The sequence below is a fragment of the Rhincodon typus genome, chromosome 5 (assembly GCF_021869965.1).
Source record: "Rhincodon typus isolate 14 chromosome 5, sRhiTyp1.1, whole genome shotgun sequence".
Taxonomy (NCBI): Eukaryota; Metazoa; Chordata; class Chondrichthyes; order Orectolobiformes; family Rhincodontidae; genus Rhincodon; species Rhincodon typus.
In genome coordinates, this window is record NC_063336.1 from 10,914,537 (window position 1) to 10,927,304 (window position 12,768).

At 42.1% G+C, this 12,768-nt stretch overlaps 1 protein-coding gene across 1 annotated transcript in view; it reads right to left on the reverse strand.

Annotated features, from left to right (window-relative positions):
* Positions 1-12,768, reverse strand: part of kif6 (kinesin family member 6) — a 504,857-nt gene that overhangs the window by 253,438 nt on the left and 238,651 nt on the right. The window contains exon 12 of the mRNA XM_048596661.1: positions 419-521. Within this exon, the coding sequence (XP_048452618.1) occupies positions 419-521 (103 nt within the window). The remainder of the gene's footprint in view (positions 1-418; positions 522-12,768) is intronic.

Genomic DNA, 12,768 nt, shown 5'->3' on the forward strand with positions numbered 1-12,768 from the left:
CCTAGACCCTTTTCTGATGAAGGGTCTAGGCCCGAAACGTCAGCCTTCCTGCTCCTATGATGCTGCTTGGCCTGCTGTGTTCATCCAGCTCTGCACCTTGTTGATCTGTTTGTGTTCTGACTTTCATATTCCCATTCATCACCAATTGCTGCTTATTTTATTACTGTTTTGTTTGACAGTCAAGTTCTAACATAACAACAATCTGTTGTAACTTATTGTAATGGAAATTTTGGGACTCGTAATCTTTTCTGTGGTGACTTATCTACATGGCAGTGGATTTCAATAGTTTTTTCGAAAGCTGTCACTGTGGTCACCATGGTGCTTGTCTTAATGTGTCAAGCAGTTAATGATTAAGTTTTGAAGAACGGGCAGTCTTTCCTTTTTACTCCACAATCAGGTACTGTTCAGAGTGACTCACCTCAGCTTCAGAAGTTGTTTGTTGTCTTCAATGGTTATACTGTCAGCACAGTCTCTTCTGAAGATCTCAAACGCCTCCTGACGTCCAAGTGACATCTCCCTTGCTGTGGAATAGATGGAAGGCAAAAACTAAGTGAGTATGTTCTTCGTAAATATCAGCGCGTCGCATGGTGTTGATAATAGAAATGCCTCAGCCACAAAAACAAAACTATCAATTAATAAAAGAGGTGCAAAGCGTATTCATGGGTTTCAGCCTGCCGCCAAAATCAGCAGGTGTTTTAAAATTCCTGTTGATTTCACTGCATATAAAAGTAAAAACTACAAATTTCTTAAGCCAGAAATTTGCGACATCACTGTTACACAGAAAACACTTCCAAATTATGTGGTTTTCCGGGGAACTGCATTAAGACATGGCACAATGCAATAACTGTACAATGTAAGCCGGTATACATCAGCATAAATAACTAGGGGCTGAGGCAAGCTACAAACAAACACCATCTCTTTCCTTATGTAATCATGCAAAAACATTTGAAGCTATCAATCTATGATTGATATATATCATGAAAGGATTTTTTAAGGAAATGCGATTGGGCAAACTTCTTTTTCAAACAAATTCTGATGCCACAAAATATCCTTTGAAGAAAGAAGAATACAGTGAAGGTCTCGCGCAGGAAAAAAGAACACTGGGGAGAAAAGGGGCTCGATAAAATTGTATAACACTGGAAATGGTAACTTGAGGTTTTAGGTGGTTACAGGAACAAAATAATCAAAAGCAATCAGATTTGTTTCCAGATCTTTACTGAGTTAGCAACATTCAGGCTGCAATTAGTTTTGTATCAAAGGTTATTTATGGATTTTTAAAAAAATTCCAGGACAGGTGATTATCAGCCAACGACACAAGTTGAAACCGAGAAGACCATGATCTCAGAACTATATAGGACCACGGACGAAATATAGCACAGAAACAGATCATTCAGCAAACTACACGTTGCCAATGTTTTTGCTCCAATGGACCCTCCTCCCATCTTTTCTCATCTATTTTTTCTCCTTATTGATGGAATGTGAGTGTTGCTAGTTAGGCAGCATTTATTTCCTCAAACAACCACCATTATAATCATCATCATCATCTCACCTGCACATATTTAACTTGCTGGGAGCCTCACCCATACACATTGCTCAGTTTCACACACTGATAGGTATTCAACTATGAGGAACACAGTACAACACAAAACTAGGTGGGACAGGATGCTGTGCATGACAAAGCGACTGGGTACAAATGACATTGTGCAGCCAGCACGTAGAATGGAAACACATGCAAATGAGAAAGTCAAGTATACGTTGACAAAATATTAAGTCTCCATTTTGTCATGCAGTGTGGGAGATATTCGGTGCCAGGGAGAGAGCTACGACCAAAAAAGGAATAGCTGACCTTAAGGTTCTAAAGCCATGAAAACACAAAGCATGGAGACTGCAGACAAGCAGAGTGGCTGGTTCATTGAGGATGGTAAAGCTAGACAAGACAGCTAACAGAGTGGGAAAAACTTGTTTAAGGCTCTTGCGAAGATTTGTAGCTCAGGTTATGCATCAGGTTGTTGGCTTGCTCGCCGAGCTAGCTGGTTATCATACAGACATTTCGTCACCATGCTTGGTAATATCAGTGCAGCCTTCGATGAAGTAATGTTGTTCTACTCCCCTTGGTATTTATATGATCCAGTCTGTAAAGTTGGGTTGTGTCATTTCCAATTCAGTTCTGCATTGGTTTGTATATGGAGTCTAATTCCACATGTTTGTTAATTGAATTAAAAGTATGAAAACCAGGTCTGTAGAAATTTATGTGCATGTCTGTGGTTGGTTTGAGCCAGGATGCTCACGTTGTTCCAGTTAAATTGATGGCTTTCATTGTTCGAGTATACTGAGATGAGGGAAAGTTTGTCATGTCATTTTGCTGCTAGCTAGCGTTTGTGTATCCTGATGGCTAGTTTCCTTCCTGTCAGGCAGTTGTAATGTTTGTTGCAGTCACTGCAAGGCATTTTGTAAACTACACTGGTCCTGCATGTCATGGGTATGGGGTCTTTGGTCCTTTTGAGTGTTTGTCATAGTGTGGTTGTGGGATATCCCAACTACTTTCATCTACAGGTGCCTACTAGATAGACAACACTAAGAGGACACAGTACGCCCCAATACACTGGTCACACTTACCCCATACCAAGAACATAATGGAACTGACAACAAGACTCCTACGGCCACTAGGAATCATGGTAGCAGACAAACCCACAGCCATATTACGACAAACACTCACAGACAAAAGACCCCATACCCAAGACATGCAGGACCAACGTAGTGTACAAAATACCTTGTAATGACTGCATCAAACATTACATCGGCCTGACTGGAAGGAAATTAGCCATCAGGACACATGAACACCAGCTAGCAGCAAAACGACATGACGAACTTTCCCTCATCTCAGTGCGCTCGGACAATGAAGGCCATCAATTTAACTGGAACGACGTGAGCATCCTGGATCAAGCCAACTTCAGACATGCATGGGAATTCCTAGAGGCCTGGTTTTAAATCCGTAATGCAGTTAACAAACATATGGAATTAGACCCCAGATACAAACCCTTACAGGACAGAACCGGAAATGGCACAATCCAACTTAACACACTGGATCATATAAATACCAAGCGGAGTAGAACAACATCGCTTCAATTGGAGGCCGCACTGGTGATGTTACCAAGCATGGTGATGAAACATCTGTACAATAACCAGCCAGTTCAGTGAGCAAGCAACAACCTCAAGAACAACTTGTGTTGAAATAAGAGCATATTATAGACATATGTGAAGCTCAGTTTCATGATGGACTGAGATTCTCTTAAAACTCTCACTTGACCTTCTCCGCCACAGGACATCATTATAGACAGAGAAGGCCCAGTGTTATAGAGGAAGATGATAAGTCAATCTTTGACGCTGCAAAGGAAAACCACCCATAGAATGCACCATAATGTGTTTCAGCCTGATTTTCCACCAGTGCAGATACAATCAGATTTCAGGGATATGTAATTGTTTCGTATTCCATAAGATGAGGGACATTGCACCAGGGTTGTTGGGGTCATGCTGAGCCACAGACTCATGACAGGGCCTCTGGTCTGAGCCACAATAAGCCTGCTTGAGACATTGGGACGAGTAGAGCGATGTCTGGAGTAAGTGGCAGAAACTATGCAGAACCTTGTGCAGATGGTTCAGTTGGTCCAACCTTTGAGTTCTATGATAGGTCTAACATATGAGCAGATGGCTTTCTCCATGGAGAGATTATTAATCACCTTGGACAACTAGGTCAATTACACAAACCAAATATGCAAAGAGGGATAGTCAGACCTCATTTGGTAGCTACTGCCATCTCCCTCAAATAGGCTGCTCTTGATTCACAGTATTCTGAGTGGCAACCATATTTTTGAAAGCACATATAATCCACAACTGAAGATGACAAATTATATAATGAGGTTCTGATGGACCTTTATTCATTTTCAGAATTACTCCAGTCAAGTTGTCCAATGTCGTATGACTTTAACACAACATACTAATGACTTTCTAAGTACTTCACTCAGTACGTCTGTGTCTTATCAAGATCTTCATGAGGAATGTAGCTCTTGGCAGCAAAGTTAAGGAAATCAGACAGTTGGGAAATCTGCCTTGGAATCTTCCCCTATGCATCACTTTAACCTTGTTTGTAAATGTGTTTATAAATTTCCATGTTAAAGAATTGCATGAGGTTAGATAATTTGGGTGAAATCGTCACTAAATAGGAAAAATTTCTTAAATATTTTTTATTTGTTGTGGTTTCTTCTTCGGTTTGGAAATAAAATAAGAGTTACCAGCATAAACAACACTGAGACACAAATAGTGATCCTGCCAGTAAGCAAAGTACCAAGGACGGCACAACATTTTTTCTTTGTACTGTAATCAAGCAACGCATAAACAACCAAATTCCAACACGGAATGACGGGAGCTCACTTATAATAGTGTCAGATATATCCTACTTAATGTGTGGTAGGTATAAAGCTAAAACAGTAGATTAAATATTTTGTGTAATGTTATACGTTATCAATAGGTAGTAAAAAAGCAAAAAAGAACAAATATTTACTAATTTGTCATCAGAGAATCTTATAGCTTATTCATCCTTCCCTTCCACTCCAACAAATTAGTTTTTATTCTTTCAGCAGATGTGGGGATTGTTAGGAAAGCCATCTCTAATTGTCTGAACTTAGTGGCTTGCTCAGCCATTTCAGACAGTGATTAAGGGTCGAGAACATTACTGTGAGTCTGCGGTCATACGTAGGCTAGACCAAGTAAGGATGGTGGCTTTCTTCCCTAAATAGCATTAATGATTCAGCTGGACTTTTGCAACATTCAATAATTATGTCATGGCTACAATGATCACTATTATTAGCTTTTTATTCCACATTTATTAATTGAATTCAAATTCCACCAGCTGTTGCGGAGAGATTTGAACCCATGTTCCCATTGTATGAGTCTGGATCTCTAAGATTACTAGGCCAGCAACATTACCAATATACCACTGCCTCCCCATCAAAACATAATTAACTGGAATACACATTTCACTTGTACCCATTCTAATAGCATTTTCAACATAATTTGCATTATTTTACAACACTCAACAGATTCCTCATCCAAGCATTACAACACAGTGCAGTGCTAGTGATTACAACAGAGTCTAGTGTCAATGGAATGCTCTAATCGGAGCATAAATACGGGATAGGAATTCCTCATAAATTATTGGTATGGAAAGGAAGCTTTTTGTGGTTAGAGTGTACTACTACCCTACAGCGCGTAATGTAAAATTGATTTTTAGAAATAAAGGACCCGAGTTTCCGTATCTGCTTTCACTACCTCAGTGGTTGTGGAATCTTTTACATTCACCTGAGAGAGTGGACAGAGCCTCAGCTTAACTTCCCATACAAAAGATAAATTTCTGATGATTTTGTGCTCATGCTCCAGAGTGGAATTTGAACTTACATTCTTCTAACTCAGAAGCAAGATTTTCCACTTCTTTTACTGGTGAAACAAGCTGAAAATATGCAGATCGATGAACAATGGCCTTGGAGATTCTCAATAGTCTTAATGCCACTGCCAAAAATTTGACTTTTATAATCAAGGAGAAAATGACCATTACTTCCCTGGTGTGGTACAGAACTATTCCAGAAACACATTACCTTAGCCAATAAATTAAACAAAATGAAAATTATGTCACAACTAATACATGAGATAGATTGGATTAAAATGAATTCTTAGATTTACTACATCCGAAGAACTTATGCTTTGTTAGCACAGTGAAAGAGAAACTCACTTTTGTGCTTTAGTTTAATCACCCCTATTGTTTGTAACCATTTCGTTCGACTTTAGGAGCAGTGTAGCCACCTGGCAGTTGATTGAAATTGTTATGACTATGTGAGGAGGGATAATCAGCTCCTGTCATGTTAAACTGCTTAGTCAGTTGCATTAAATATTGCAATCTCGAGTCCACCTCCACTGTGCTTCCAAGTTGAATACTATAAGCAATACAACTTCATCTCTTAAAAATGTGAACCTGTTTTGCACGAACGAATTCAACAAGAGATGTGAATTTCTTGATGCTGATTCAATTGCATGGAATTAGTCATTTCAGTACAGCCAGCTTAGTGTATTCTGTATGGATTCCCTGTACTTGCCATGATCTGCATGGTTAAATGATCACAGGAACCAAATTGGGTCATTATTTGTCCTCTTTAAAAGTACTTTAGTACATGAAGGTCTAAGGAATTGAATTCAGATGATGGAAGTTCAATATGAATAGTTCATGCTTACCATTTTTATAACAAGATACGAAACCAATGATTTTCATTTTTTATTCTTTCACGGGATGTGAGCGTCGCTGGCAAGACCAGCATTTGTTTCCCAATCTGAAATACCCTTGAGCCAACTGACTTGATAAGCCATGTCAAAGGGTGTTTGAGTCAACCACATTGTTGTGGGTCTAGAATCAAATGGAGGCCAGATCAGGAAAAGATTTCTCAGGATTTACAGTCATCGAGTCATAGAGTTGTACAGCACGGAAACAGACCATTTGGTCCAACTTGTCCATGCCAACCAGATATCCTAAATTAATCCATTTGCCAGCATTTGGCCCATGTCCCTCTAAACCCTTACAATTCATATACCTATCCAGATGCCCTTTAAATGTTTGAATTGTGCCAGCCTCCACCACTTCCTCTGGCAGCTCATTCCATACATGCAACACCCTCTGCATGAAAAAGTTGCTCCTATGGTCCCTTTTTTCTTTCCCCTCTCACCTTAAACCTATGCCCCCTAGTCTTGGACTCCCTCACCCTGGGGAAAAAACCTTGGCTATTCACCCTATCCACGCCTCTCATGATTTTATAAACCTGTATAAGGTCACCCCTCAGCATCCGATACTTCAGGGAAAATAGCCCCAGCCTATTCAGCCTCTCCTTATAGCCCAAACCCTCTAACCTTGGCAACATCTTTGTCAATCTTTTCTGAACCCTTTCAAGTTTCAGAAAATCCTTCCAATAGCAGGAGACCAGAACTGCACACAGTACTCCAAAAGTGGCCCATCCAAAGTCCTGTACAGCTGCAACATGACCTCCCAACTCCTATACTCAATGCACTGACCAATAAAGACAAGCATACCAAACACCTTCTTCATTGTCCTATCTACCTGCGACTCCATTTTCAATGAACTATGAACTTGTACTCCAAGGTCTCTTTGTTCAGTAACACATCCAGGACCTTACCATTAAGTGTATAAGTCCTGCCCTGGTTTGCAAAATGCAGCACCTCACATTTATTTAAATTAAACTCCATCTGCCATTCTTCGGCCCATTGGCCCATCTGATCAAGGTCCCATTGTACTTTGAAGTAACCTTCTTCACTGTCCACTACACCTCCAATTTTGGTGTCATCTACAAACTTACGAACCATACCTCCTATGTTCACGTTCATGTCATTTATATAAATGATGAAAAGCAGTGGACCTAGCACCGATCCTTGTGGCACACTGCTGGTCACAGGCCTCCAGTCTGAAAAGTAACCCTCCGCCACCACCATCTGTCTTCTACCTTTGAACCAGTTCTGTATCCAAATGGCTAGTTCTCCCTGTATTCCATTTGACCTTGCTAACCAGTCTACCATGAGGAATCTTGTCAAACGCCTTACTGAAGTCCATATAGATCACGTCTACTGCTCTACCCTCCTCAATCCTCTTTGTTATTTTTTCAAAAAACTCAATCAACTTAGTGAGACACATCTTTCCTTAAGTAAGTCAGTTGGAGTTTAAAACAACTGATAATAGTTTCATGGTCACCATTCTTAAAAATAGCTTCTTTTCCAGATATTTTTGGTTAAATTTAAAATGCACCAGCTGCTGTGCTAGGAAATTGAACCTGCATCCCTAAAGCATCAGTCTGAGATATTCAGTGCCAGGGAGAGAGCCAAGATCAAAGAAGCAGCTGATCTGAAAGTACCAATGCTATGTACAGGTAAAGCATCGATGCTTGCACACAGCCAAGTGTCTCGTCCATTGCGGATGGCAGAGCTGGATACTTTGACTGCTGCATTACTAATCTAATTCCTCTACCATTACACCACTGTCTCTTCCAGATACATGATTTTACCAGAGATAGTAGGAACTGCAGATGCTGGAGAATCCGAGACAACAAGGTGCAGGGCTGGATGAACACAGCAGGCCAAGCAGCATCATAGGAGCAGAGAGGCTGACGTTTCGGGCCTAGACCCTTCATCAGAAAAGGAGGAGGGGAAGGGGGTTTTGAAATAAATAGGGAGAGAGTGGGAGGCGGATAGAAGAGGGATAGAGGAGAGGATAGGTGGAGAGGAAACAAACAGGTCGAAGAGGCGGGGATGGAGCCAGTAAAGGTGAGTGTAGGTAGGGAGTTAGGAAGGGGATAGGTCAGTCCAGGGAGGACGGACAGGTCAAGGGGGCGGGATGAGGTTGGTTGGTAGGAGATGGCATCCTTCTTTTCAAATTGATTGCATTTGCAAACTTATTTAACATGATTGTGCAATGGTTTTGTTTTAAAAAAAAATTCTTGGCTGTCCCACTCTCGGACTGAGTAGAAGGTCACAGGGGTACAATACATTTCAGATTTTGTTTTCTCAAAGTACTTGGGCACAAATAACATGGCCATAAATGGCTACAAACAGATGACCTTGAAACCAGTCACGGTGGGTTGTGGATATGTTATGTTGGGTTTGCTTGCAATCAATGGGAAAGAAAATAAACAATTGCATACAGATGCAGATTAACTTCCCCTTTAGAACAAAAAGTCATGCTGCTTATGGGATGAGCTCACCCACCATTTGGTGGCACACTCTCAGAAAGGTTATGCATAACCTAAAAGAAGGCCAAGAGAAAAAGAGGCACTTCATGCATGCATTTCTGAAGAAGGGTCTAGGCCGGAAATGTCAGCTTTCCTCTTCTTCTGATGCTGCTTGGCCTGCTGTGTTCATCCAGCTGTACACCTTGTTATCTCTACTTCATGCATGCTTATAGGTGACACATGTTTACAAGTTTCTGGAAAGTGACTATTTTTCCACTGTAGGCCTTGTTATTTCTTAGTGGTTTAATCGACATAAACTCAGTGATATTTCAGTCCAGATGGTCGCATTTGTTCCCTGTGTTCTCCAAACAGCCTTGCTGAATAAGGAGGAGGAATAGGTGGAGAGGCATTACTTGCCAAATGGAGTATTTCTGCACTTAAGCGACCAAAAACTACCAAGTCAGTGACTTGGATTTACATAGTTTGTTCTAATGCAGCACAAGATGCTCAAAGCACCTTAGGTAATGAATGGACGAAGAATCAGAAAAGGTTGCAGAATCTTACAGAAACAACATAAAACATTTTGAGCGGTAGCATAAAATAAAACAGGAAAGTAGGGAGCTACGTTCCCTGTAATATTTCCTTCTGCTGCTCAAAGCTTTGAGGTCCGTGCACAGCAGTGACTTCTGGAACTGAAATCAATGCATGCATCGGCCTCACACAGTACATGCAGTATGCATAGATGCTCTGAGTGGCTGCTGAAGGGGGAAATAACCAAAAATAACGTAGAATTTAGGAACCATATTAAGGGAGGAAAGAGGAGAAGATAGATGGAGAGGCCTCAGGATGGGGAGGGAATTCCAGACCTGAGGGCGTCAAGAACGAAAGGCTCAGATAACAATGGTGGAGCAGCTAAAATTTGAATGCCGAAGTTGCCAGAATTTGGGCGTCACAAATATGCTAAGAGGGGTGCAGAGCTGGAGGAGATTACAGAGAGAAACAGGGCAGTCTAGGAAAGGATTTGAAACCAAGGAAGAGAATTTTAAAATCAAGGTGTTGCTTAACAAGACACCTGCAAGTAAAGAGGGGAATGGTGAATGGCATTTCATGTGAGCAAGGATGCAGGAAACAGTCTTGGATGCCCTAGAGTTAATGAGGTGTAGAAGGTGAGATGCAGGCCAGGTTCAGTCAAATCAAGTTTGGAATCTGTGGCCCAATTTTTACGTTATAGGACATAGAACACAGAACAGTACAGCACAGTAAAGGCCCTTCAGCCCACGATGTTGTGCCGAACTTTTACCCTAAACTAAAGGTCTATCTAACCTCCACCACTACCTTATACTATCATCCATATGCCTATCTAATTGCTGCTTAAATGCCCCTAATGAGGCTGACTCCACTACCCTCTCCGGCAATACATTCCACGCCCCGACCACTCTCTGAGTAAAGAACCTACCTCTGACGTCTCCCCTATATCTACCTCCACTCACTTTAAAACTATGCCCCCTCATAATAGCTACCTCCACCCTAGGAAAAAGTCTCTGGCTGTCGACTCTATCTATACCTCTGATCATTTTGTACACCTCTATCAAGTCACCTCTCATCCTATCATGAATCAAACTGTGCCTATTCAAGTGATCATAAATCCTATCTCTCAGAGCCCTTTCCAATAATTTGCCCATCACTGATGTAAGACGAACTGGCCCGTAATTTCCGGGGTTATCCCTATTCCCTTTTTTGAACAAGGGAATGACATTTGCCTCTCTCCAATCTTCCGGCGCTATATCCGTGGACAGTGAGGACAAGAAGATCATCACCAAAGACCCTGCGATGTCTTCCCTCACTTCCCATAGAATCCTTGGATAAATCCCATCAGGCCCAGGGGACTTATCTATCTTCAAGTTCCTCAAAATTCCTAGTGCATCTTCCTTACTAATATCCACCTCCTCTAGCCTACCAGCCTGTTTCACACTGTCCTCCTCGACAACTAGGTCCCTCTCTGTTGTGAATACCAAAGAAAAGTATTCATTAAGGACCTTTCCTATCTCTTTAGGCTCCGCGCACAAATTCCCTTTACAATCCTTGATCGGCCCTACCCTTTCTCTGGTCATTCTCTTATTCCTCACGTACGTGTAAAAAGTCTTGGAGTTTTCCTTGATCCTATCAGCCAAGGTTTTCTCATGCCCCCTTATAGCTCTCTTAAGCCCTTTCTTCAGGTCCTTCCTGGGTAACTTGTATCCCTCTAGAGCCTTTTCTGATCCTTGTTTCCAAAACCTTATAGAAGCATCCTTCTTCCTCTTAACCAGTCATTCGACCTCTCTTGAGAACCAAGGCTCCCTCACTCGACCGCATCTTCCCTGCCTGCTAGGGACAAACATATCGAGCACACGCAGTATGCATTCCTTAAAAAATCTCCACATTTCAATAGTGCTCTTCCCTGACAGCATCTGTTCCCATTTTATGTTACTCAGTTCTTGCCTAACAGAATTATAATTACCCTTTCCCCAATTATAAACCTTACCCTGCTGTACGTACCTATCCTTTTCCATGACTCTTGTAAAAGTAACAGAGTTATGATCGCTACCACCAAAATGCTCTCCTACCAACAGATCTGACACTTGGGCCGGTTCATTGCCAAGCACCAAATCCAAAGTGGCCTCTCCTCGTGTTGGTCTATCTACGTGCTGTGTCAGGTATCCTTCCTGAACACACTGGACAAAATCTGCTCCATCTAAACTATTACAACTAAAAAGTTTCCAATCAATATTTGCAAAGTTAAAGTCACCCATGACTACAAACCTGTGACTTCTGCACCTTTCCAGTATCTGCCTCCCAATCCGCTCCTCCACTTCTCTGCAACTACTGGGGGGTCTGTAAGAAAACCCCAACAAAGTGACTGCTCTTTTCTTGTTCCTGACCTCAACCTAAACTGACTCTGTAGACATATCATTCTCGAACTGCCTTTCAGTAGCTGCTATACTAGCCCTGACTAGCAATGCCACTCCCCCACCTCTTTTACCACCCTCCCTATTTCTTTTAAAGCATCTAAATCCCGGAACTTCCAACAACCATTCCTGTCCCTGAGTTACACAAGTTTCTGTCATGGCCACAACATTGTAGTTTCAAGTACTGACCCACGCTCTAAGTTCATCCGCATTATTCTGATACTTCTAGCATTGAAGTATACACACCTGAAACCATCTCTGTGTCCACAATTACGCTCCATCGACCACATTTCTTTATTAACAACCTCACTCCCTGTTGTGTCTGTTGGAAGGCTGAATACCTCATCCTCTGAATTACAAATCCGGTTCCCCAGCCCCTGCCAATCTAGTTTAAACCATCCCGTATAGCTCGAGCGAACCTCCCTCCCAGGATATTTGTGCCCTTCTGGTTCAGGTGCAACCTGTCCTTACTGTACAGGTCCCACCTTCCCCAGAATGTGCTCCAATTATCCACATAATGGAAGCCCTCCTTCCTACACCAGCCCTGTAGCCACGTGTTTAGCTGCACTGTCTCCCAATTTCTTACCTCGTTATCACATGGCACTGGTAGTAATCCAGAGATAACTACCCTGTTTGTCCTGGACTTCAGCTTCCAACCTAACTCCCTGTACTCGTTTTTCACATTCTCAGTCCTTTTTCTCCCTATGTCATTGGTACCGATGTGTACCACGACTGCTGGTTGCTCACCCTCCCCCTTAAGGATCTTGAAGACACGATCCAAGACATCACGGACCCTGGCACCCGGGAGGCAACATATCATTCGTTCGTCTCGTTCGTGTCCACAGAACCGCCTGTCTGTGCCTCTTACTATTGAATCCCCCACTACAATTGCTCTCCTATTCTCCCCCCTTCCCTTCTGTGCCACAGGGTCAGGCTCAGTGCCAGAGACCTGTCCGCTATGGCCTTCCCCTGGTAGGTCCCCCACACCACAACAGTATCCAAAACGGTATACTTAAAATTGAGGGGAAAGGCCACAGGGGATCCCTGCACTG